Source organism: Protopterus annectens, chromosome 3.part0, assembly GCF_019279795.1.
Source record: "Protopterus annectens isolate FY-2018-M chromosome 3.part0, PAN1.0, whole genome shotgun sequence".
NCBI classification, from domain to species: Eukaryota; Metazoa; Chordata; order Ceratodontiformes; family Protopteridae; genus Protopterus; species Protopterus annectens.
Genome location: NC_056731.1, coordinates 638597628 through 638625371, shown reverse-complemented (window position 1 = coordinate 638625371; position 27744 = coordinate 638597628). Strand labels below are relative to the sequence as shown.

Sequence of the window (27744 nt, the reverse complement as noted above, 5' to 3'; positions counted from 1 at the left end):
TTTGTACACTATCTTCAGTGGTGACATGAAGTGCCCTCCCAGTTCAAGATCTGCCATGTACCTATAAGCTTTACAGCTATGCAGTCCATGTCCATGTCAACTGCTGCCACTGCACTTTCTGAGCATCTTCGAAGACTGTTGGACTCTCTTCCACTCCATCCTTCAAACAGAACACCACACTAAGCATCTGCCAAGGCATCCATGTGACTCTTTACTAAGCTACACAGTTACCTCATTAGCTGACTGGTTGTTAGCCAGTGATGTCAAATATCTGTGTGGTTCAGTTTTAAGTATCGTTAAGCTATTTATAATCACAATTCTTTACTTTTACAAGGGGAACCTACCAATATGTGATGAAGGATTCTTTGATTCTGACTCAGTATCAGCATCAGAATCCTGGCCTGCAACTACTGGTTAAAATCAGGTAAGACACTGCAGGAGAGGACTGGAGGAAAAAACAGTTATTTTTCTTATTTTTTAAATGGCAGTGACAAAAGTTAACATCTGGTAAATAAACATGCACAATTAAGGAACACAGTGACCGTTTCTTCATCTGTAATACTCAAAGAAAATAAACTATAATCTTTTAAAGATGTGAATGCATGCATGGCCTGCAGGCATGATATAGAGAGGTTTCCCACTACACTGGTGCTATAGATGCCATTCAGCCACTACAGAAGTAGCCCTATAGATGCACACGAGTTAAATCAGTTCTGAGTGGTTCCTCTTGATTTGTATGCATTTTTATTCAGTTTTCTATAATTCAGAATTACACTTAACAAATGAAGTTGTTTTACTCTCTGCACTGCTGTCAAGTGGGCTCTGTCGTTCTGCATTTTCTTTGTGCTCTCTTGTGAATTAGAAGTCACAGCTATTAAATGAAGTGTCTTTACAGTTTTGCACTGCTTTTCTTGTGGTATCTGTTCATCATACTGCTTCCCACCACACAATACAAGAACAACTCATAGTCTTAGTTACCATTTTATTAATAAATACATAGCTTTAGTCACAGACAAATCAAAATCTGTCAAATTAATAAACCACATAAAACTGACAATAGTCCAATTACTTGAAAGGCCCTACTGACTGGGTGGCATGACAGACGGCCCAACCGGTCCTGCCTATTCCTTTCTAGCCGAGTGGCATATAACCACGCCCCTTCGGCAAAATGGGCACTGGTCATGTGCAGCGTTGTAAACCGCTCGCTCACATATTCTTAATCTTCAAGAGGCCCAGGAATGAAATGGGGGAAGGCTGCACAGTGACCACCCACTAGGCTGGCCACAAAGCAGCCTGTTTCCCTCAGTTTCCTGGCCGTATAACATTGGCAATTAGCCAATAATGAACAATCAAATAAAGTACAACTTTATTAATTACAAAACCTTGTCTAGAATGAAAATTAAATTTTGCTATGATGGGCAATAAACAGCAGGGTGTGAAAACAGGGCTTGCAAATGACGGGACAAGTTGAGGTTAAACAAATCTAAACCTATGTCAGAGAGGTGTATACCATCTTCATTAAACCAAACAGGGTCTTTACCTGAGAAATCCCAATGATCAATGACTGCAAAACCTAACCGAGGAGCAGCACGTGCTACTCGATGATTCAAGAATCTGCGGGCAATCTCTAACGCTGCAGGGTTATTGGCCCCATACCAGAAACGTCTGGGCACAACAGAAGACCAGACAACCAGCAGGCCGGGAATTAACTGTTGCACAGTAGTTAAATCCCTCAGAATGTTAGATAGCAATTTTCTCTTAGGGGTATTGCCAATATCATTCCCACCTAAATGAACTATAAGAACATGTATCTGACCTACTTCAGAAATGACATGAGATAATACTGACAACAACTGATCCCAGGTCATGCCAGGAAAACCCTTCCAAATTACTTCACAGGAACGAGGATCCAAGCCCAAATTCAGTCCTCCTTGGTGTACTTTTGCTCTGCTGGCTGCCCAGTCAATTAAAGAATGTCCCAAGATCAAAACTCGTACGGGACCTGAAAGAAAAGAAAAAAACATCACAGAGAATAACAAACAACAACCCCAAAGCTGTATTAATAAAGTATTGGGTATAAGTCAAATAAGCAAGAGAGGACAGCTACCTGTCCTCTTAATCAGTTCTATGGATTGACCTTCAAAATTCGAATCGGAGGCTCAACCCACACTAAATGAACGGGAAGAATAACCAATGGAATACAAGCCTTGGGATGACAGGTCCCTATGTAAACAGATTTTGAGATCCTGGGCATTAGCTGAGACCCACTGGAAAAATAAATAAATGCTTCATGTTGGCAGGGCAGGCAAGGCTATGGAGCGTACTTAAACCAGCAAACAGCAAATTAAAGTAATAGAAATCCTACCTAGTATCCCTTGATGGCTCCAACTTGACTGAACAATCTTAAACTTGGGAACCTACACTGTTTCAGAATCATTAACCAATCGTATGTGATTCTATACCAGAAACCCCAGTAATTCAATAATATGAAATGGTCAAGCATACAACCAATTAATAAAGTAGCCCAAATTGCATAACTCTGATATTTAGACAATGCTGTGTGGACACCTACTAAAATGGACTTAAACACTGATTTCCCTGTAGGGTGTTGTGAACTGGCGCAATCACCTTTAAACGTGTCCCATCTTTTAATAATCTAAGCTCCATCCAATGTTTTGTTATATCCTGAAGTCTGCATATTCTGGCAAATAGATTAAAATTTGATAAATGAACCCTAGCGGTATCAAAAGCTTTGTCTTTAACCCAACAAGATGCTAAATGGCACAATATTAATTGTGGTGACAAAAATCTCTCTTCTTTAGGAAGGATCAACCAAAGATATCTGGGAGCACTGACAGTTGCCCCATATGCCTCTTTTGTGTTAGAGGCCCACAAATTCTACCACAGAAAATGAGGTACTCTTCTCCAATTGTCCATATTTCATCTGGAATCTATGTGGGCAAGGTACCCGTATCCAGAGCCAAACAACATTATTTGGCAACCTGCAGATGAGAAACCTACAATATGAATATCTGGGAAGCCCTCAGAAAAGAAAGATAAGTTAATGCACAGGCTATGAAGTACAAAAAGCCTTAAAGACTGAACTCGCACAGATCTGGACAACCTTTTGGCCAAAACTTGTCTAACAGCCTTGCTGTCTGACCAAAAGAAAAAAAAAAAAAGAAAAAAACTCTTACTGCAAAGTTCTTCCTGCCAAATGAATACTGCAATCCAAATGAACATTAATTCTAAGAAAAGTGATATCTATTTTCCTATCCTTAGACAGTAAAAAGGTCAGTGTACAGAAAGCAACTGTCCTTTGATGTAGGCCCCCATGTCCAATACCCCTGCTGTGTTTGTGAAAAACTGAACTGTGTCACCTGGAACTCATTATACCTACCAATGATAGACCATTGAAGTTCAACAAAAAGATGGACCACAAATGGAAGTTCAATTTCATTGTCTTATTAACCACAATCTTGTGATGTTTCTGTGGTCTACCAACAATGATTTTGTAAATGCCTTTACCAAACCTATCACTCTGCTTGCAAAATTTAACAGACCACACAGTTCCACGGCCTGGCCAACTTTAACTTATTTAGATAAGAAAGTACTGACACGCACAGGTTTTCTAACCAATCCTGTGGCAATCAAATTGAGAAGCAATTGTTATCTCCTTCAAGCTCCAAAACATACGTCTTAGCAAGGCCTTCGATTTTATTGTGAACTACAGTAACCCCAACATGGTGACAGAAACCTTGAAATATAGAAAGTCCTTCAATTTTACAAGTCATCCCTTTTCCTACAATCAGAAAATTGTCTAGGTAGTGAACAGCATGCTGGGAGGGATTATTCTGCTCCTAAGCACCCACTGCAAGGCAGTGCTAAATTCTGCAAAAGTAGCAGACACCTCCAAACAGCCCAAGGGGATGGCTACATCAAAGTAATAACTAACCTGAAAGTGCTAGCCCAATAGGAGGCAGCCCTGGGATAAACAGAAAGAAGGTAGAAGGCCACATACACATCCAATTTCCTAACCAATGGTCATTAAACTGAAGAATAATGGCATTAGCCAATGAAGCAACCACCTTAACATCCTGCTTGCTTATGCCATCATTCATGGAAGAACTAAACAAAGCTTGCCCTTCTGTTTTTTTATGCTAAACTGAGAGAAGGCGGACTTAAAACTTCTCCTTTTAGCAATCTGATTATGCAGCACCACCTTTAGTGGTGCTTCTTTCCCATGTACTGACCTTACATTCTTGCAATTAAAACACTGTATTTTACAGATAATTCTGATGGGAAACATTGCAAAAACTCCTAAGCAACTTGCTAATCCGGACAGGCTTTTAATAAGTCTGCTAAAATATCTAATGGGAAAGTTTTCTTCAAAACTTCAACTGCAAGCCTCAAAAGGAGCCCCCACCTCTTTCTGACATGTTAACTTATAAAGTCTGAAGATTTACGTCAGGGGAACAACCAAGGCTAGTACCTTTGCTACCGTCTTTAATCCAACATTTAACAGCTGCATGGTTATCTCCACAGTGAGAACAAATGTGTGAGAATCTGCAGGCAGGCCACTCACAATTACCAGCATTAAAAGCCCAACAAACGTTAGGATTAGAAGCTACTTGACTTTCAATGGTATGGGACAGCATCTTTGGCTTGTCAATCATAACTCCTAACCAGGTGTTGGTATGCTGTTCATCCCATCTGAGATGTTTGAGAACTGCTTTAAGTTTTCTAAACTTCTGATCATACCATAACCAAGCTAGACCTCCTCTAATAAAGTACGCCTCCCTGATGATTAAGAAATAGCTCAATAATGGAAGTGCTTGTGAAGGTTCTTTCTCAATAACAACAGCCATGAAGTATATGAAACCTAGTGTCCAATTATCCCATGACTTAGACCTAAAATTCTTGGGTGGATGCTTACTTAGGGCTGCAAAAGCAGACAGAAGGTCTTTTGCACCTGGTACATCAGAGTCCACGATATGCTGAATCCCATCCGCATCAATCAAATCAAACATTTCAACATAGTCCCCCCGCCAAATCTTCTCCTTAACTGATTGGGGAATGTGTGAAGTAATTGCAGGACCTTGCTGAACAGCAACATTAGGCTTGAATACAGTTTCCTCATGTCGAGACCCACCTGTTTGGCCTAAACTACTAGTATGTGCATGGTCAGCACGTAATGGTGAATGGGGAGAATTAAGTTTGCAAGCATCAGAGGAACCTGCAATTAAATTGCCTGGATTCTGTTGTACATTTAGTAGAGAAGATAAACCCTTGTCTAAGACTAATTCAGATGACTTAGATCTACCTTCCTGATGTAAGGTCTCAATAAAACTCGCCAGATATTTATCTTTTTGCTGAGAATGCTCTTCCCTAGAATACTGAGAATTCACCTGTGCCTCATTACCTTGGGAAGCTAAATTAGGAGTGTCCCCTTCTATTGTATCAGTAGGATCCTTTCTTATATAACTCATTTGTTTTGATGAAGGCCCTTCTTCTGGTGTTGATGCATCAGATAATTGATGGCTGCCCCTTTTCACATTAAGATGGGGATGCTCTATTGAATGTTCAGCACTGTCCAAGGGTAAATCTTCAAAGTAACGGCGCCATCTCTCCTGTAATTCCTGTATTGGGCCCATACTCCTAAGAAGAAAAAAGAAAACCGTTAGCAATAGAGAAAGCAAAAAAAAAAAAAGTCTACACATACACACACACACACACACACACACACACACACACACACACACACACACACACACACACACACACACACTCACACACAAAAATACAAATCCATATAGCTGAAAAGGGATTGAACCAAGAACCTTAAACATTAAAACTACAATCTAATTAGATTGATGGTCGGGAGAGTCCAGCTGTCTATTAACTTACCGTAACAATGGATGCCCAACTGGATCAATGTTGGAGTATTAACCAAAGCTTGAGTGCCTTCCTCATTGGGAAATATTAAAGCAATACTACCCCTCTTTAGAGTGCAAAGGCTACCACTTTGGAGAGGGGATGTTAAAGCTAGTTTCCCAACAACTAACACATTTTCCTTTAGAACACACCAATATCAAAATTCATTTCAGCAGAGCTTTTTATTGCACTCCTGAAATTAAACAATTATAAACAAATATAGTTCTTTAGATCCCTCCTGGAGACAATACAGCTATACTGGAAGATATCCTACACTGGATATCCATAACAATTCTGCAAGAAAAAATACTACTAGGTGATGTGAATGTCAATTGGTTGGATATTAACTCCCCTACATCTAGTGTGAATTTACTTAGTTTCACAAAGCTAAATAATAAACCCTAGTATCAGACCCTAGCAAATATACCACCTCTAGTACAGTGTCCAACTGTCTCAGTGATCATCTCCCAATCTACACAACTAGAGATTCCATCAATGAGGCTAGGCCAGGCCCAGGGGGACGATGCTCCCCAGAAGGAAGTAGTAGTTCACAAAAATCACAAAAACTGATGAGCCAAAAAACAGCCATAAAGACAACACAGTGGACTACTGAGGAAAAGAAAGAAATTATGTATTGTTACTATTATACAAGAAGCCCAGAATTTGCAGATAGAAGACACACAAAAAGATTAAGACAGAAATTAGAGGAAAGAAAAATACTTGCACAAGAAAAACTGTCAGAAGCTTCAAATAAAAAAGTGTGCTTATTAACGCCACAGATTTATGAAAAACATTACATAGACCAAGAAACCTTGGGCTGTTTGGAAAAAGAAGAATCCGAGGAAGTGTGAAAATATAAAGGACAAAATCTAGAGATTTTTGAAAGGCATAAAAAAGAAATATGAACATGGGAAAGAGAGAGAGAGAGATCTGATATGGTGCAACTTATGCATAGGATAAAGCCAAATTAATCAATGCAAAAAAGCTGCAAAGATATTCAAAGAAAAATACAGGCAAAGGCACCCAGATGTGGAAAATTTCACAATTCACAAAGTAAGATCACAAAGAGGGAACATAGAACAAAAGATTAGTAAAGCAGAAGTTAAAAAAAATAGAAGATGAAGTTATGGAATACCCGTGAAGTGAAGGACTAGGTGTAGAAAGTCTAACAGAGGTTATATCACAGCATGGTGGAACAGATAATCTCCCAAGTAAAGGGAAAAAGGAGGAGCAGGAGACATCTGAAGAAAAAACATGGACATGGAAAAGAAAAACAGATTTAACATGGTGCAATATTTATGCAAAGGAGAAAGCAAAACTAATCAATACAAAAACAGCAGCAGTGAAGACATTTGAAGAGAAATACAGGCAAAGGCATCTGGATATGGAAAAATTTACAACACAAAAAATAAGAAAACAAAATGGAAAAGTAGAAAAGAAGATTAGTAAAGTACAGCTGTGTGCACTTACCATAAATGTAGATGTTTGAGTGTATTCACTGTTGCAGTCATTACATTTGGGTAATCTGCTGGCAGATTGCCCTCAGTTGGCCTGAATAACAAAGTCTTGGGTTCTGCGTCGGTTGCGGTCTCCTCTTCCATGACGTCAGGGGTATCATGCAGCCGACGCCATTTTATTCAGTTTTTCTTGCCCCAGATGTCAGGTGCCCCCCAAATGGGGAGCAAAAAAAAAAAAAAAAAAAAAAAAATATATATATATATATATATATATACATATAAAAACAGTAAACATATATAAATGCACTTTTAGAAAAAAACTTTACCTTCATCTAAAAGCAAATACACCACAAAGGCTTTAGTGAATACTGAAGGAAAGAAAAAGGTATAGAAAGGGGGATGGCGGGTGGGTAATACACTCGAACATCTACATTTATGGTAAGTGTACACAACTGTACTATGTTCTTCGTGTTTCACTTTTGCAGTTATTACATTTGGGTAGAATCCCAAAGCTATGGATGGAAGGATGGAACTAAACAGCATTAGCAGTGGCTATAAGGCCCTGCAGAACTGCAGTGGTAAAGCCTGCCCTGGATTTGGAGAAGAGAGGCAAATGATAATGCTTTGTGAATGTATGACCAGAGCTCCAAGTAGCAGCTTCTAGAATGTCTTTGGTTGGAACCCCTCTGAGAAAAGCTGCTGAAGTAGTCTCAGCCCTGGTGGAATGTGATCTGATCCTCTTGGGCACAGGCTTACCATGGTGCAAGTAGCAGAAACTAATGCAGTGGCTTATCCACTTAGAAATAGTCTGCTTTGATATAGCCTTCCCCTCTGACCCTGCAGCAAATGCTACCAGTAGTTGCTCAGACTTTCTTAGAGATTTGGTCCTGTTTAAGTTGAATCTTAGTTGTCTGTGTACATCCAATGAATGCAGAATCCACTCCCCCTTGATTTGGGTAAAATGTTGGCAGGTGAATGGTCTGGTTAAGAGCCACACTGGATATCACCTTAGGCATAAAATAAGGATTGGCCCTGAGGGACACCCTGTCCGGGTAAAATATAAAAGGCTCCACTGCCATGAGAGCCTGTAGTTCTGAAACCCTTCTTGCTGAAGTGACTGCCAAGAGAAAAGCTGTTTTCCAAGACAGGAATTTTATATCCACAGTAGCTGCTGGTTCAAAAGGAGGCAGCGTGAGTTTTTCCATCACAAAATTGAGGTCCCATGCAGGAGTTGGTGATCTTCTGGGAGGCCTTCAATTTTTGGCCCCTCTAAGATACTGTTTAAGCAGAGGATGAGAAAAGAGGGGAGGATCTGTGTTGTAATGAGCCGATATGGCAGATGCATGGATTTTTATTGAAGAAAAAGATAGGCCCTTGTCAAGCATCTCAGTCAAATATTGTAAAATCTGAGGAATATTGGGCTTTGCTGTGTCTGTTCCTTGTGCTTGGTTCCAAGCACAGAATCTCTTCCATTTACCAGCATAAGATTTTCTAGTACTAGGCCTTCTGGCTTCCAAAATGACATCCATCACAGATTTACTGAGAGGTGTTGTTTGAATAATTAATTGATCAGCCATGCTGCAAGATTCAGAGTTTGGAGCGGAGTGTGCAGAATTCGATTGTTCTGCTGAGACAGTAGATGAGGTATTTGAGGCAAGTACCATGGAGGAAGTTGAGACATATTCCTTAGAAGTGGGTACCAATGCTGGCGAGGCCAGTTTGGAGCAACTAGGATCATTTTTGTTTTTTCCTGTCTGACTTTTATTAAGACCTTGGAGAGTACAGGCAGAGGGGGAAAGGCATAGACTGATGGGTTTTTCCAGCTGAAGGATAGGGCATCCACTTTCCATGCTTTTTTGTGATGAGTTCTTGTGCAGAAGTTGTCCAACTGATAATTTTGGGGAGAGGCAAATAGATCGATGTCTGGGCTCCCCCATTTCTGTTTTAACATGCTGAAGATTTGTGGATCCACTTTCCATTCGTGCGGGTCCATAAGATTTCTGCTTAGGTCGTCTGCCAGAGTATTTTGTTTTCCTGGCAGGAATTGAGCTTGAAGATGTATTTGGTAAGTCAAGACTGTGTTCCACAAGGCCATGGCTAGTCTGCAAAGGAGGTAGGAATGTGTACCCCCCTGCTTGTTTATGTACCACATAACTGTGGTGTTGTCCGTCTTTTGTCAGTAGTTGTCCTGGATGAAGTAAGTCCTTGAAGGCTGTCATTGCATTCTGAACAGCTAGCATCTCTTTCTGGTTGATATGCAGATGCATTTGGTTTGGGCTCAATTTTCCCTGGATGCATCTCCACACCAGGTGGGCACCCCAAGCATAGTCTGATGTGTCTGTAGTTATGTTTGGATGGTGGGGGGGTAGAGTGAATGACAGTCCCTTGTTTTGGTGACATGTCTCTGCCCACCAAAGAAACTCCTGTTGTAGGCAGGGAATGAGAGGAATCATTGTTTCCAGACTGTGACAATGTTGACTCCATAAACTTTTTAGGTACAATGCAGTCTCGCATATGGAATTAGTAGAATGCAGGATGCCATGAACCCCAAAACCTGCAGAATTTGTCTTGCAGATAACTGGATTTTTGTTGCTATTTGTTTGAAGTATGTTGTCAGTTGCCTTTGTTTGTCTGGCGTGAGGTAAGCCATCTGGGCAGTTGTATTCAAGCTTGTACCCAGGAATGTAATTATTTGAGAGGGTACTAGTTGTGATTTCTTTTCGTTTATGGTGTACCCTAGGCATGCTAGAAGCCTTTTTACAAACGCCAGATGTTGAAGAAGAGTGTCCTTGTTCTCTGCTTGAATGAGACAGTCGTCCAGACAAGGATAAATTTGAATACTTCTTTGTCTGCAGAATGCAATTACTGGTGCCAGGCACTTTGTAAAGACCCTGGGCGCAGTAGATAAGCCAAAGGGCAGTGCAGAGAACTGGTAATGCAAAAAACCTGCTTTGAAGCGGAGGTATCTTCTGCATGATTCCCTTACCGGGATATGCAGGTATGCCTCTTTTAAGTCTAGAGTTACTAACCATGTATTCCTGCCTAGCATAGGCAGTAGCTGTTGTAAAGTCAGCATTTTGAATTTTGGAAAGTCCAGGTACGTGTTCAAAATCGATAAGTCCAGTATTAGACGCCATGAATTGTCTTTTCTGGGTACCAGGAAAAGTCTTGACTAAAAACCTTGTCCTTTTTCCTTTTCTGGCACCGGTTGAATAGCCCCCATATCCATGAGGGACATGACTTGTTTCTGGGCCTCTGCCCACTGGTTTTGTGGCAGATCCAGTCATCCATTTGGAATTGGCAAAGTATGGAAATGAAATCTGTACCCCTGGGATACTATGTTTAATACCCACTTGTCCTTGGTAATTAACTGCCAATTTTGAGCATGAAGTGCTAGTTTTCCCACCAAGGGGTCTGCCAAAAGATAAGTGCTTGGTGATGGTAGAGGAAGTCATTGAGACTAATTACTGTAGGGTTGTGCTTTGTTTCCTCCAGATTTGGAGGTGGAGGCACCCCACTGCTTTGACCTGCAAGAAAGTACAGTTGTGTACACTTACCATAAATGTAGATGTTCGAGTGTATTCACTGTTGCAGTCATTACACTTGGGTTATCCTGCTGGCAGGCTACCCTCAGTTGGCCTGAATTCCAAAGTCTAGGTCCGGCGTCGGTTGCTGTCACCTCTTCCCTGACGTCAGAGCGCCAGGGGTATAAAAGATGCAGCAGACGCCATTTTCTTCAGTTTTTCTTGCCCCAGATGTCAGGTGCCCCCAAAAGGGTAGGCTAAAAATATGCCAATAAAACATGCATGCACCAAAATATATTGTGCCTTCATCTACAAGCAAATACACCACATAGGTTGTATTGATTAGAGAAGTGCAGATAAGTTGCAGCAAAGATATGGGGGATGGTGGGTGGGTAACCTGGACTGCAACAGTGAAAACACTCGAACAGCTACATTTATGGTTAAGTGTACACAACTGTACTATGTTCTTCATGTTTCACTGTTGCAGTCATTACACTTAGGTTGAATCCCAAAGCTATGGTTGGGAGGCTGGAGCTAAATAACATTAGGAGCGGCTATGAGGCCCTGCAGAACTGCAGTGGCAAAACCTGCACTGGATTTAGAGTAGAGTGGTAAATGATAGTGCTTTGTAAAGGTGTGCACTGAACTCCAGGTAGCAGCCACTAAAATGTCTTTGGTTGGTACTCCCCTGAGGCAGGCTGCTGAAGTGGCAGCTGCTGCTCTAGTTGAATGTGGCCTAATGCCCTTAGGCACTGGCTTGCCATGTTGTGAATAGCAGAAACGAATGCAGTGGCCTATCCACTTTGAAATAGTCTGCTTTGAGATAGCCTTTCCTTGTGATCCTGCAGCATATGCCACTAGTAGTTGCTCTGTCTTTCTGAAATCTTTGGTTCTGTTCAAGTAGAAGCGTAGCTGTCTGTGTATGTCCAAAGAATGCAGAATTCTCTCCCCCTTATTCTGTGGGTTTGGATAAAAGGTAGGCAGATGAATAGTTTGGTTAAGTGCCACACTGAACACTACCTTAGGCATAAATGTCGGGTTTTGTCTTCAGAGAAACCCTGTCTGGATAAAAAATGATAAAAGGTTCCACAGCCATGAGTGCCTGTAGCTCTGAGACTAGTCTTGCAGGAGCAGAGCTGTTTTCCAAGATAAAAACTTTATATCAGCTGTAGCAGCTGGCTCTAAAGGAGGCAGGGTGAGTTTTTCCAAAACATAATTGAGGTCCCATGCAGGTACTGGTGATCTCCTTGGGGGCCTTAAGTTTTTGGCTCCTCTGAGGTACTGCCTTAACAAGGGATGAGAAAAGATTGGTGGCTCTGTATTGTAGATGAAATGGCAGAGGCATGAATTTTAATTGATGAAAAGGATAGGCCTTTGTCCAGCATCTCAGTTAAGTATTGCAAAATCTGAGGAATATTTGGTACAGCTGTGTCAATTCCTTGTGCCTGGTTCCAAGCACAGAATCACTTCCATTTTCCAGCGCAAGATTTTCTGGTACTAGGCCTTCTGGCCTCCAAAATGACATCCATTACAGCTTTAGTGAGAGGCACGTTTTGTATGATTACATTATCCGCCATGCTGCCAGATTTAAGGTTTTTAGTTGGCTGTGCAGGATCTGATTGTTTTGTTGGGATAGTAGATGAGGTATTTGAGGCAAGGTCCAAGCCGGGCATTGAGACAAGTTCCTTAGGATTGGATACCAGTACTGGCGGGGCCAGTCTGGGGCAATCAGTATCATCTTTGGCTTCTCTTGTCTGACCTTTAGGAGTACCTGGAGGAGGAAAGGCATATACTGCTAAGCTTTTCCAGCTGAAAGATACGGTGTCCACTTTCCATGCTTGTCTGTGATAAGTTCTTGTGCAGAATCTTTTTAGTTGGTAGTTGTGAGGAGAGGCAAATACATATATATCCGGGCATCCCCATTTCCTTGTTATCATGCTGAAGACTTGTGGATCCAATTTCCACTCGTGTGGATCCATGAGGTTTCTGCTTAGTTCGTCTGCCAGAGTATTTATCCTTCCTGGCAGGAATTGTGCCTGCAGATGTACTTGGTAAGTCAATGCTGTGTCCCACAAAGTCATGGCTAGTCTGCAAAGGGGGTAAGAATGAGTGCCTCCCTGCTTGTTTATATACCACATGACAGTGGTGTTGTCTGTCTATCAGTAGTTGTCCCAGATGAAGTAGGTCCTTGAAGGCCGTCAGGGCATTCTGAACAGCTAGCATCTCTTTTTGATTGATATGTAGATGCATTTGGTTTGTGGACCATGTGCCTTGAATACATCTTCCTGCCATGTGGGCCCCCAGGCATAATCTGATGCAGCCGTTGTTAATGTCTGCCTGGCTGGGGGTAAAGTGAATGGCTGTCCCTTGTTCTGGTGACAAGCCTTCGCCCACCAATGAAACTCCTGTTGCAGGCAGGGAATGAGGGTAATTATTGTTTCCAGGCTGTGGCAATGTTGTTGTCCAAACACTTTTTAGGTACCACTGAAGTTTCCTCATATGCAGTCTCGCATATGGAATTAGAATGCAGGATGCCATGAGCCCAAAGCCTGCAGAATTTGTCTTGCAGATAACTGGGCCTTTGCTGCCAGTAGGTTGAAATAAGTAGTCAGTTGCCTTTGTCTGGCGTGAGATAAGCCATCTGGGCAGCTGTATTTAAGCTTGCACCCAGGAATATTCTCTCTTGAGAGGGTACTAGTTTTGATTTCTTTTCGTTGACTGTGTACCCTAGGCCTGTTAGAAATCTCTTTACAAACGCCAGATGCTGTAGTAGAATGTCCTTGTTCTCTGCTTGAATGAGGCAGTCGTCCAAGTAAGGATATATTTGTATTCCTCTTTGTCTGCAGAATGCAATTACTGGTGCCAGGCACTTTGTGAAGACCCTGGGTGCAGTAGATAAGCCAAAGGGCAGTGCAGAGAATTGGTAGTGCATTGAGCCAGCTTTGAATCTGAGGAATCTTCTGCATGTTTGTCTGATTGGGACATGCAGGTATGCCTCTTTTAGGTCTAAGGTCAAAGCCAAGCCTTCATGCCCAGCATGGGCAGAAGTTGCTGTAGAGTCAACATTTTGAATTTTGGTACATCTAGAAATGTGTTTAGAATAGATAGGTCCAGTATTGGTCTCCAGGTCTTGTCCTTTCTTGGTACCAAGAACAGTCTTGAATAAAATCCTTGTCCCTGCTCTTGCTCTCGTACTTGTTGAATGGCCCTCATGTCCATGAGGGATGAGACTTGCTTTTGTGCCTCTGCCCATTGATGTTTTGGCAGGTCTGGCCAACCGTTTGTCCTTGGAAGGGTATGGAAGTGAAACTTGTAGCCTTGTGACACTATGTCTAGGACCCATTTGTCCTGGGTTATTATGTGCCAATTTTGAGAAAAAAGTGCTAGTTTTCCCCCTAAAGGTGCTGCCAGAAGATAAGTGCTTGAAGTGCTTGGTGCATGCAGGGGGAAGTCATTGGGACTGTTTCCTGTATGGCTGTGATTTGTCTTCTCCACTTTTGGAGGTAGAAGAACCCCGTTGTTTAGACCTGTATGAACATTGGGGCTGGGATCTGCCTCTTGGGTGTCTGTATCTGCCCCTTTGTGGTCTGTCTGACACTGGAAAGGACCAATTCTTTGTAGGCCAGTGTCTGTTAAATCTTGGAGGCTGAACCTATAAGAAATCCTTAACCGTTTGCATAGATTTAGCTTTGTCCTCCATTTTGTTTAACATTTCTTCTGCTTTAACACCAAACAAGGTATCATGCTGTAATGGGGCATCTAATAATTTTGCTTTGACATGATCAGGCAGATTTTGTTCCTTTAACCAAGCATGCCTCCTGATGACAGAACCCGTAACAGTAGCTCTGCAGGAGGCCTCCAAAGAATCAAAACCACATTGCAAAGTATGCTTTCCAACTTGTTCAGCTACATGCAATAAATCCTGCATTTCTTTGTTTTCTGCACATTCAGAATTTACCAACATTTTTTGTTTAAGCAGTGACATAATATATTGCTGATATTTGAGCATATGAAACTGACAATTTAAAGCCCTTATAGCCAAGGTAGCAGATGTGTAAATCTTTTTTCCCCATCTGTCAAATGCCCTAGAATCCCTGTCAGAGGGGGTAGGGTTTTTTGCAGCGGAAGCCTTGACCCCTTTGGGACCCTGAGAGATGGTTTCTGGGTCAGCAGCAGGGTTTTGAAAAGGAATTTATGAAAGTCAGGAACCCTGTAGTACCCGTCCGGCTTAACAGGAGCTGGAGGTAAGGAGTCAGGGGTCAGACTGGATTCTGAAAATACATCAACAATGTCTAACACAGGTGGAACAGCTAGGGGCCTGTGTTGTAGTAGTAAAAGGAAGTCTCTGAGCCTTTTCTTAGATTCTGAAAAATCTTGGCTCTCCCACTGGAAATGCCCCTCATGGTATGCAAGGTTTCCCCAAAAGAGTAATCCTTAGGAGGAGAGACTGAAGGGATAGATTCTTCAGCATCAGAATCCTCACAGGGAGGAAGAGAGTAATCCTGATCAGAAGAGGAATCAGATGAAATGGAAACCTGATCTGAAGATTCATATTCTGTCTCTTGCTTGGGCCTTTTACCAGGTGGGGATGGGAAACCCTGATCAAAGTAATCAAGTCTTCGGCCATTTTGAGCCTCTGTTTTTTGGGCATGGAGGCCTGTCCATGAGGCTGTTGTACTTGTTTATTTGTCTTTAAAGTTGCTTTAGCCTTTGCCTTTGAAGCTGAAGTTGTTTTAATGTATAATTGAGTAGGTCTGAAAACATCCTCAGAAGCCAATGCCTGCTCAGCGGCTCCAGACCCATCTGAGGGAATAAGTCTCCGAAGGTCCAATACCTTGAACTTCCAGAGACCTAGTTGACTCCACGTGGGAGTTGGTAATGGCCTGTGGGTCTAAAGTAGCGGGTGTCAGGTGCCGCGAAGGCGCCTCACTGAGAACCAGCTAACCGGTGACTGGCTTAGAAGAAGCCTCGTCGTCTGTTTTGGACCTTGGATGCCTGTCCTTTTCTTTTTCTTTGCGTTTCTTGTGAATTCCGGTAGTCGGATGGCTATCCGACGACATCGTATAATTAAATCATCTGCCAAAATAGTGTAATGCAAAATTGTACCGACGCTTAATAGTGCGCTGGTTAAATCTAGCACAAAACCGACAACTAGCAAAGTCGTGGTCAGGGCCTAGGCAAGGAATACAGTAAGAATGAAAGTCCTTATGAGGTATTTGCTTCCCACAAGAAATACAATCATTAACTTTTTCTGACATCGGTCTGGAGCAAGAAAAAAGTTTCCCCAACGGGGTACTTAGCTTTTAATGAAGACTTCGGATCTGAAATTCGAACACGAAAATCTCAGGAGTCAGCCGACCGGCACTTGCGAACTGCTTATGCTTCGGGCACCGCGCGGCAAGAAAGACTGAAGAAAATGGCATCGGCTGCATCTTTTATACCTCTGGCGCTCTGACGTCAGGGGAAGAGGCGACAGCAACCGACACCGGAACTAGACTTTGGAATTCAGGCCGACTGAGGGTAGCCTGCCAGCAGGATAACCCAAGTGTAATGACTGCAACAGTGAAACACGAAGAACATCCCAACATCCCTGTGATTGGTATCTGGAGCCTTTTGAGCGCCTGGATTTGCCTTGAGTGGCTCTGTTGGACACAGGAAAGGACCAATTTTTAGTAAGCCAGTGTCTACTGAACCTGGGTGGCTGCACTTGCAAGAAATCTTTTACAGTTTGCATAGATTTAGCATTGTCTTCCATTTTCTTTAAAATCTCTTCTGCCTTATTACCAAACAGAGTATCATGCTGCAAAGGGGCATCCAACAATTTAACTTTAACATGATCAGGCAGATTTTGCTCCTTGAGCCAGGCATGCCTTCTAATCACAGACCAAGTACCGGCGGCCCTAAAAGAGGCCTCCAAGGAATCAAGACCACATTGCAAAGTATGCTTTCCAACCTGTTCTGCTGAATGCAATAATTCCTGTAACTCTTTATTTTCCACACAATCAGAAATCAACATCATTTTCTGTTTCAGTAAGCCTATAACATGATGTTGATATTTAAGCATATGAAACTGGCAGTTTAAGGCCCTGATTGCCAAGGTTGCAGACGTATAAACCTTCTTTCCCCATCTATCCAGCGCCCTGGAATCTCTGTCAGAGGGGGTAGGATTTTTGGCTGTAGAGGCCTTTGCACCCTTGGGACCCTGAGAAATAGTCTCAGGATCAGCAGCAAGATTTTTGAATAGAAATTATTGGGAGTCAGGAACCCTGTAATATCTGTCTGGCTTACTAGGAGCCGGAGGCAGGGAATCAGGAGCCATGCTGGATTCTGAAAACACATCAACAATGTCTAATACAGGAGGTATTGCCAAAGGCCTATGCTGAGGAAGAAGAAGGAAATCCCTAAGCCTTTTTTGATTCGGAGAAGTCCTGACTCTCCCAGTGAAAATGTTTCCTTAAAGTATGCACAGTCTCTCCAAAAGAGTAATCCTCAGGAGGAGATGCAGATGGGATGGATTCCTCTGCATCAGAATCCTCATAGGGTGGAATAGAAAATTCCTGATCAGAAGAGGAATCAGAAGAAATGGAAACCTGATGTGAAGATTCATAATCAGTGCCTTGCCTAGGCCTCTTAGCAGGGGGGGGGTTTGGGAACCCCTGATCAAGGTAATTAAATCCTCAGCCATTTTGATCATCTGTTTTTTAGGCATAGGGCCCTGAGCACGTGGCTCCTGCATCGGTTTTTAAGACATAGAAGATGTTTTTACCTTGTTTTTCTTGCTGGCGTTGGTTTAATACAAAAATGTTGAGGTCTGAAAACACCCTCAGAAGCCGGTGCCTGCTCAGCAGCTCCAGACCCATCCAAGGGAGAGACATCCGCGGGTTCAATACTCTGAGAATCTCACGGCATACCGGACTACGAATGGGTCTCGGTAGAGGCCTGTGACTCAAAAGTAGCGGGTATCAGGGGCTGCGAAAGCACCTGAGTACCAGCGACTGGCTTAGGAGAAGCTTTGTTGTCGGTTTTGGACCTCAACAGTCTGTCTCTGTCTTTTTCTTTGCGTTTTTTTTGTGAACTCTGGTAGTCGGACTGCTAACTGACATTTCAGGATAATTAAATCTTGAACCAAAATATTTAGAAGCAAAAATATACTGACGCTTAATAGTGGGTTGGTTAAATCCAGCACAAAACCGACAGCAAGGCACATTGTGATCTGGGCCTAGGCAAGGAATACAGTACAAATGAAAATCCTTATGAGGTATTTGCTTCCCACAAGTAATGCAATTATTAACTATTACTGACATCGGTAAGGAGCAAGAAAAAGTTTCCCCAACGGGGTACTTAGCTTTAGTTTGAAGACTTCGGTTCTGAAACTCGAATGTGAAAATTTCAGGAGTTGGCCGACCGGCACTTGCGAACCGCTTCTGCTTCGGGCACCGCGTGGCAAGAAAGACTGAATAAAATGGCGTCGGCTGCATGTTTTATAACCCTGACGACCTGACGTCATGGAAGAGAAGACAGCAACCGATGCAGGACGCAAGACTTTGTTATTCAGGCCGACTGAGGGCAACCTACCAGCAGATTACCCAAATGTAATGACTGCAACAGTAAAACACGAAGAACATTGGAGAAGTTAAAGAAACAGAAACTGAGGTTATGGATTACCTCCTAAGTGAAAGATTTAGTGTAGAAAAATCTAACTTTGGTAACACTGCAGCAGGGTAGAGCAATGGATTCCCAAATTAAGGAGAAACCAGTGGAGCGGGAAACATCTGATCAGTTGCCAAATGAAGATAATTTGGAGCCTTCCACAAAAACCAGTACAAAAGTTCAGTTGGAGTTGCACAGCAAAGGATAGAACAGGAAACTGTGGCAACTCTGATGCAATGTTGTAGAGTGATAGGCCAGTGAGTTCCCATATGAATGAGCAATGGATGAAAACGGAGAGAATGTGCACAACAAGATGCTCTGGAACTTTCTGTAGAATGCCCACAGGAAATGGAGAACAAAGAATGCGCCCTCAGTTTAGAAGAAAATTATCTAAGAGAAGAGTTGTTTGATTTAATACAGGCAGACAGACATATTAAGAACAATGAAAGAAATGGACTGCAGAAAGTCAATAAAACCCAAAAAGTTAAAAATTTGATAAAACAAATGAACACACTAGGACTGTTCAGAGTAATTCATGTGATATAACAGAAGTAAATAGGATATTTTATTGTGCAGCTAAATCAGTAACAGATGAAGTCTTACTGCAAAAACAAAGGGCAGTAAGGGAAAGGAAGGGGAGAAAACAAATGCCACCATGAAAGTAGTGAATAGAGAAAACTATAAAACAAGACAAAAAATGTCACTGTTACAAGAGTATAGAAGAGGGAACAGATCAACAAAAATACTCAGAAACATACATGTGATAAAAGCAATGCACAGTACCAGAACAGATCAGGATCTATTGCGCACCATCACAAACAATAAACTAAAAATATCATAAGGAGAAAAACTTAGAAGATATGCAGATAAATACAAAGGAAAAGTACAAAATAAGCAATTTACTGATGATCCAATAAAGTTTTATAAAGAATTGGGAAACAAAGCAAAAGGAACTGAACCACCACCAAAAAATGAAGAAATAAGATACATTTTGAAAAATATCATTGAAGATTCCATGGAACATAAAGATGCTGAATGGATCGAAGAAGTAAAAGTAAGAATAAGAAGTTCAAATATACAGGATATGAAATGGGGTGAAGTAACAGCTAGAGAGACTGAAACAAAGTTAAGAAAAGCTCCTAAGTGGAAAAAACACAAGCCCAGATACAGTACATAACTTCTGGCTAAAAGTATTAACATCTTTACAAGAAGATTTAGCCATGAGTAAGAACTACTTGTATGTGCACCCAAACAGACACCAACCTGGTTAACAAGAAAAACAATTATCCTACTTAAGAGTGAATCTGCAAGCTATCCTAAAACTACAGGCCAGTAACTTGCCTTCCAATGACATATAAACTATACACTAAAATTGATGCCGACAGAGTTTACAGTCATTTAGAAGAAAATTCAATCATGACAACAGAAGAAGATGGTAACAAAAGAAAGTCATATGGAACAAAGGACTATTTGCTGTTAAATAATGTCATAATGGAGAACTGTAAAAACGGGAAGAATCTAAGCATGGATAAAGTACAAATAAGCATCTGACAGTATCCCACATTCATTGATAAAACAGTGCTTAAAATATGTAAGATACAGCCTACACTGATCGATTACATTACAGCACCATGAAACATTGGCAAACAACTTTGCAGTCAAGCCATGATAAAGAACAAATTATTATTCCAGGGATAAAAGTTAAAAATGGGATATTCCAGGGTGACTGTCACCGCTGCTCTTTTGTCTTGCCCTTAACACATTAAGATGTCTACTTAACAGATTAGGTCATGGCTAAAAATTGGCTCCCAGAAAACAGAAAGTGTAAAGATTTCTCATCTTCTTTTGTGGACGATTTAAAACTGTATAGTTCATCAGATGACAAACTGAAAACACAACTACAAGTGGTCAAAACTTTTTCAGATGATAAAACAATGTCATTTGGTCTTGATAAATGTGCAAAAGCAGCAAAGCTGCAGCACCAAAAAAACATCAGCCTGGGACAGGAATATGATATAAAAGGACTTGAACAAGAGGCAGTGTATAAATGTTTGGAAATTGACGAGGATCAACAATGACACTGAAATGCAAATAAAACTAAGTAAGGAATATTTTAGAAGACTAAAATTAATACTAAAAACAGCACTGACGTCTAGAAACAAAGTCCAAGCTATAAAAAATTTGCTCTTCCTGTCCTAAATTACAGTATTGGAGTGACTGACTAGTCCCAAAAGGTGCTGGATTGGCTGGAGAGGAAAACAAGAAGGATGCTTATCAAATGATTTATAAAAATCATTGTATAATAAGACTATATATTCCCTATTCTAAGAGGTATGGACCTCCTCGAAATTGATTATATGTGCAGACCTGCAATAGCAGGAATGTATACATATCTACTGACCTCACAAGACCTAAAACGTAGTGAAAGTTTTAAAACACGAGGAGAATAAGTATAAGATGACTTCCCTGCTTAGTTTAGCAGAAGCATACTGGCATCAAGCGGAAATGGAAATCAAACCAAAAGTAGATAAAAATGAGGCAGCAACTGAATGTGCCAGAAAAGAAAGAGCATAAAGGTGAGGATCAGATGAGAAGGCAAGAAATGTGGAAATATAGTTGCGAATATAGAAAACTCTTTGAACAACCTCATGTTGATCAGGATTGAATGCAGGAATGGTTAAAAAGAGGTGAATTTAAACCAAAAGACGCAAGTTAACACTGATGGCCCAAGAGAGTGGACTATATACACGCTGGTTTACAAGTCCACCGAACATGTTTATTTATTTAACATTTGTTGACTTGGAAAGTCCGACTTGGAACAAAGCCAATTTTCAGCGGAGGCCCAGGGAGAAACAGACAAATGTAGGTTTTGTAAAGCAGAAACAGAAATAGTTGCACATTTTGTCGCTAGTTGTGATATACTAATGGCAGAAGGACTGTATACTGAAAGGCATAATAATGGGACACGAATGTGGCACTGATGATTGTGCAAACATTATAATATTGAAGTAGCTGAAAAACACTGGAAACATGAGCCACAAAGCATTACAGAAAATAATGAAGTTTATATCACATGGGATCACCTATTACCAACAGTTCAAAAAACAAATGTGAGAAAACCAGACATAGCAGTCCATGAAAAGAAGACAAAAGTAGCACTCATCACTGAAGTTGCTACACTCGGTGACTACGTCTTATGTAGAGAGAGACACAAAGTCATAAAATACCAGGATTTGCAGGCAGAAACAAGGGCAATGTGGAAGAAGGATACCCAGACCCTTCCAAAAGTAGTAGGAGCAATGGGTCTTAGAAAAAAGAATTTATAATCGTACTTAAGATATGTTACCGATACATGTAACTCTAAGAATTGCAGGAGTCGTCATTACTGGGCACAATGCAGGTTCTGCGAACTTCTGGCTAATATCAAAGATTAAGACAATAATACTTTCATGAATTTTAATCATATTTTGACTTAGGAATGGGGTCCATTCCTGTCATGGTATTAGAAACTCAAAAGACATGGAGAAAAAAAACAACCAAACTACAACAACAAAAAATATAGACATCTCAACATCCAGTTAAACTGCATGTTTATAAAACAACATGCAACTTTTCTAAGTTTAACCCAGTAATATTCATTACTACCCTATCTTCTATGAACTGGAACTTCTTAAAAAATCCTCCATTAGATGAAGCTGTAAACTAACTCAATACAAATTTCCTGAATATCCCAAACAGCCTTGCACCTCTTAGAAGGAAGAGACAAACAAAAAGTAACAAATAATGTGATTTGGCTATCCAAAAAGAATAGACTGTCAATGAAGGATTGAGAAAAAGCATGGGAAGAATGACAAAAACAAAATACATTTTGAAAATATCAGAATACTTCACAATCATACTAAAAAACAAAGACAATAAACTATACTATAATAACTACTAGAATAATAATAAACATAACCCTAAATTCTGGACAACCATTAAATTGTGCATCCTGGCCATAAATTCAACTCTAACCCCTCCTTCTAAAAACTCATCACTTGAAACCACAATACAATTCAACCCTTATTCCACAGATAGTATAAAATCTCTTGCCAAGGTGTCCCAACATCTAAACCTAACCCTGACCAGCAGCCATGTATCACCACATCCACTTTCAAACCTATGCCCAAATCCTATAATAAAACTACTTATAAACAAACTCATACCAAGCTCTACTTCAGCTGATGACCTTCCAAGCAAGTATCTTAAAAACAGCAACTGACAGGATTGTCTACCCTGCTTCAAATCCTTATAAATAGGCCAATCCAGGAATCTCATGCTTCCTCTCTCTGGAAAAAGTCACACATTATCCCTTTGTGCAAAGGAGGAAATTCTACAGATCTTGCTAATTTTAGACCTATAGCAATCTTATTCCCCTTCTCCAAAATACTTGGAAATACATTCAAAAACAATTGCTAAACAATCTCCAGCAGGAAGAACTACTACCATCCAAACAACATGGTTTTCATCCTTCCCATAGTACAAACAATTCACTTCTAACCTATACAGGTACTGTCAATAAAACTAGAGATAACAGCAAACTAGACTACTCCTTATTCCAGACCTGTTTAAAGCCTTTTGATACAGTTTGTCAAAGCAAACTTCTACTTCAAATATTATTAGCTTTCTCTCAGCCCACCATTCTGGTTCAAAAGCTACCTATCCAATTGGTATAATTCAGTTAAGTGGCATTCCACCCTCTCTCCATACCTCCAAGTCACCTCTGGAGTACAAAAAGGCTCTATTCTTGGTCCCCTCTTCTTTAATGTTCTCAACAACACCCTCCACATTCACACAACAGGCCTCCTTAATACAATATACAGATGACTCCACACTCATCTGCACATATAACATGGCACACCTCCAGAAAATTATTCAGGAAGCTTTAACAGCTAGTGAAACATGACTAACTCACAACTCATGCTCAACCCCAAAAAAAAGAAAAATACTACTTTTCCCCCCATCTCCCATCCTTCAAAACCATTCTGAAAGACTTCCTAGCCCAAAGCTGGCTCTGTTCTTGGTTAACACCAGGATAAACTATATCCCTAAATGCGAACAAATACCTACTGATACCTTACATCTCTTTACTCTATTTTCTTCACTCACATAGTTACTTTTATCAATTTCTCTCCTGTCCTTCTCTCTAAATATACCATAAGCCTGCTCTTCTCTCACTTCATACTGCAATTCTTGTTTGTATTATACTAACTGGCTTTTAATTTACCTACAATCTGGCTAAAATTTCTCTGTTAAATCATTATCACATAATTTGTATCTATTCTTAACCAGTGTTTTCATATTTTTTCTAATTTGTTGTAGTTATTTAAATTCTAGTTGTCTTTTGTATTATCTTTAAAGACTGTAAATTTATGTTTCTTAAAATAATTTTTAATAATTTGGAGCTTTGGAAACTGAAAATGGGCTACTACCCAGTCGGACTTTCTCAGTTATCAAATGTTAATAAATAAACAAATGAGAAGCTTCCCAAAGCTTTCCAGAAATTATGGAAGAGGACTGAGCAGCTGAGCTGGAATCCAGAATAACTCTTGAGGATAGATCTGGCAAAAAACAGTCCAGACCTCGAGGAAACATCACTTCTGTAATGTTTAGCAAACGTATGTGAGGAAGTCCAACTGGCTGCCTCTAAAATGAATTGCATGTCCAAACTTTTAAAAATAAGCCCCAAAAACAAACAGCAGCTCTGTCAGAATGGGCATTTATAGGACAAGGAAAGTCTTATAAGCTGAAAGAATAACAAAAAGAAATAACCAAGAAATCCACCTAGACATAGTTTGTTTAGACAGAGTGTATCCAAACACAAGGAAGTTTCCAGTGCCAAAAAAATGAAATGCATCAGTACCACAAACCACACAAACTAATTTGCAGATATTTCGCAATGTACTAAAATAAATAATAAAAAGTTTTAATCATGCAGAATACATCTCGGATCAACATCTGCTCAAGTAATCCTCCACAGAATTCTTCTCCAAGGGAATGTAGACTGCCTGAAGGTAGTTTGTGCTGAATGGCCATCTCCCAGGCAGTCATGACAAGCCTGCAGAACCAAAAGGATTTTGCTCTTCCCTGTTTGGTGATGTACATTACATTGGTGTTATTTGCAAGAATTTAGGAAACCCTGAAGTCTAAAGATGATGTAGAGAAGGAAGGGCTAGGATAAGGATTTTCATTTCTTTGACATTTATGTGATTTTTCCCTGCCCCGCTTTGACCAAACACCCTGGACTTTTATGTGTATACAGCAATTCCCCCATGCCAGTTCTGAATCATCAATGAAAAGTTCCTGGCAATGAGTGGGAACCGGAAAGGGTACTTCTGGACTGAGTAATATCTGGCTGCTCCACCAAAGAAATTTCTTGATGAAAGGCAAGAGAGGAACTGGGAAGTGCAGAGGGTGGCAGTGCTGTACTCAAACAGACTTGAAGTACCAATGAATCTTCCTCATATGGAGTCTGGCAAATAGTTATTATTTGTACAGCTGAAGTCATAATATACCCCATGGCTCTCAAAATCACTTTTGCTGAGGTCAGTTTTAGGGAAAGGAGGGATTTAAGTAAGAAATCTGGCACTGCATCCTTTCCTGAGGAAAGAATGCAGTAAAGGAGACAGTACTGAGACAAAGCATAGAGATATCAGATGGAAGTATTTTCAAGTTTCAGGTGAAACCCAGCTGAAGAAAAAGATCCATGGTGAAGTTAAGGACTGAAAGAAGTTTCTCTGCTGAAGAAGCCTGGATAAGATCAATATCTGGATAAAGGTAAATATAAATCTCCTTAAGCCTGCAGAAAGCTATGATTGGTGTTAGATATTTGATTACTACCTCTGGGCTGCAGAAAGATCAAATAAAAAAGCAGAAAGATCAAATGAAAAAGCTGAAAACTGAAAATGAAACTGTAAGAGATAGAATCTCAAAACTTTTCTGTGATGAGAGTGAAATGGAATGTCTAGCTGTACATCTTTTATGTCCTGGATAACCAAAGTGGCATGAGGAAAAAGAAGTTCTGTCTTACCATAACATTCCAAGTGAGTTGCTGATCTTCTTCTATTCATCACTGATGGGTACGGTTCCAAACCCTCGGAAATGAGTCGGCCAAATACCAAGCTAGCGTACACCAAACTCTTGAGCCACTCTACTACCCACAATGCTCTTCATCCCATACCTCAGATTGAGTTTGCAGAACATATAGTAGAAACATATATAATAAACAGAAACAAAGGCAGAGGCCATCGCTGCGCAAACACCCTAACACACCAAAACGACCCGAAGATCCACCAGGAGCCTTTGGTTGGGGAAGGTGGGAGGGTGTGATGAATGGAAGAAGAGCAACAACTCAGATGGAACGTTATGGTAAGACATAACTTCTTTATCTGAAGTTAATTTTCTTCCATTCCTCACTGATGGGACTGAGTCCCTAAGCTACTAAAGAATCTGGGTGGCCCTCATGGAAGAACATTCTGGAGAACCATACAGCCAAAGGCAGCTCTTCCCCTGGAGATCAGATCCAATTTGCAATGCTTGATAAAGGTATGGGGTTTAGCCCAGGTGGCAGCTGCACAAATATCATCCATGGAAGCCCTAGCATGAAAGGCGACAGAAGTGGCCACAGCTCTAGTGGAATGAGGTTTAATGCGGCCAGGGGCTGATTCCTCCTTCAGAGAATAAACAAAGGAGATGCAATCCCCAAGCCATTTAGACAAGGAAACCTTAGACACTGCCGATCCCTTTCTAGAGCCCGCAAAGGCAACAAAAAGCTGATCTGACTTTCGAAATGCCTTTGTCCTGTCCTTGTGGACATCCAAGGAATGGAGACAGTATTCCCCTTTGTTGGTATAATTAGGGAAAAACATGGGCAACTCAATGGACTGATTAATAGAGAATTCCGAAACCACCTTGGGTAAGAAAGTGGGATTGGTGCGAAGTGATACTCTGTCCTTATGGAAGATCAAATAAGGACTCAATGCATAATGCTTGCAGCTCTGATACATGTCTGGCTGAAGTAACCGCCACCAGAAACAAGGTCTTCCAGGACAGAAACTTCACATCACAGGTTGCAGCCGGCTCGAAGGGAGGTAGAGTCAAAGTTTGAAGCACCCTAGACAGATTCCATGATTCCACAGGTTGCCTAATGGGAGGTCTAGAATGAAAAATCCCCTTCAAGAAGGTCTTACACAGACGAGAAGAAATAATAGGAATTCCAATCTGAACCATCATGGAAATTGGAGATGGCAGCTAGATGCACCCGAATCGTGGATGCAAAAGCCCCATTAAGGAAAAGCTCGATCAGGTACTGAAGAACCGTAGCTACTGGAACAGAAACAGGATCCAGAGAAAGCTCTTGTGCCCACAAGGAAAAATGTTTCCACTTGTCTTTATAAAGTTTTCTGGTAGAAGGTTTGTGGGAGGCCAAAATAACATTCCATACCGGAGAAGAAAGTGATTCAAGCCTGGCTACTAATGGAAGTGGAGCAACCAAGCTGTCAGTTTGAGCGTGGCCAGATTTGGAGACGACAACCCTAGGGGGTGAGAAATGAGATCCTGACGGAAGGCTAGAATCCAAGGAGGTCAGAGCAGGTGTGGCTGAAGGAAGGGGAACCAAACCTGACGAGGCCAAAACAGAGCAATGAGAATCATTCTGCTTCTCAACCGAGTAGCTTTCCTTAAGACCAAGGGTATCAAGGGGATGGGAGGAAAAGCGTACAGGAGTCCCGTGGGCCAATCGAGAGCCAGAGCATCTCTCGGAGACTCCCCCTGCAGAGGAAAGAGGGCAAAGTAGCTGCTGCACTTCATATTGGAGGGGGAGGCAAACAGACAGTAGCAAGGCCGGCCCCAGCGGCTGAAAATTTCCTACACCACTCTCGGGTTGAGAGACCACTCATGAGGAAGCAGGATGCATCTGCTCAGCCTGTCCACAATCACGTTGGAACTCCTCGGGATGTGTGCAGCAATCAGGAAACGGTTGGAAGCTAAAGCCCACTGCCAAATTCTCATAGCTTCGCGGCAAAGGGGGTAAGATCTGGTCCCTCCCTGCTTGTTGATGTACTAGACCACAGACATGTTGTCGGACTGGATAGCAATCGGTCCGAGAGGAAGAAGAGGGTGGCGAGCTTGTAACACCAGGA

At 41.2% G+C, this 27744-nt stretch overlaps 1 protein-coding gene across 2 annotated transcripts in view; it reads right to left on the bottom strand.

The window, feature by feature from the left end:
- Positions 1 to 968: 968 nt before the first annotated feature.
- Positions 969 to 27744, bottom strand: part of LOC122796503 — a 298129-nt gene continuing 271353 nt past the window's right edge. Inside the window, exons 2-3 of one of the 2 annotated variants that reach the window (XM_044065036.1) lie at positions 5423 to 5658; positions 969 to 2002 (exon numbers count right to left, since the gene is read on the bottom strand). In XM_044065036.1, coding sequence (XP_043920971.1) covers positions 1410 to 2002; positions 5423 to 5658 — 829 coding nt within the window. In that variant the 3' untranslated portion in view covers positions 969 to 1409. Of the gene's footprint in view, positions 5659 to 27744 lie in introns of both variants that reach the window. The other variant, XM_044065035.1, reaches the window with a different exon arrangement.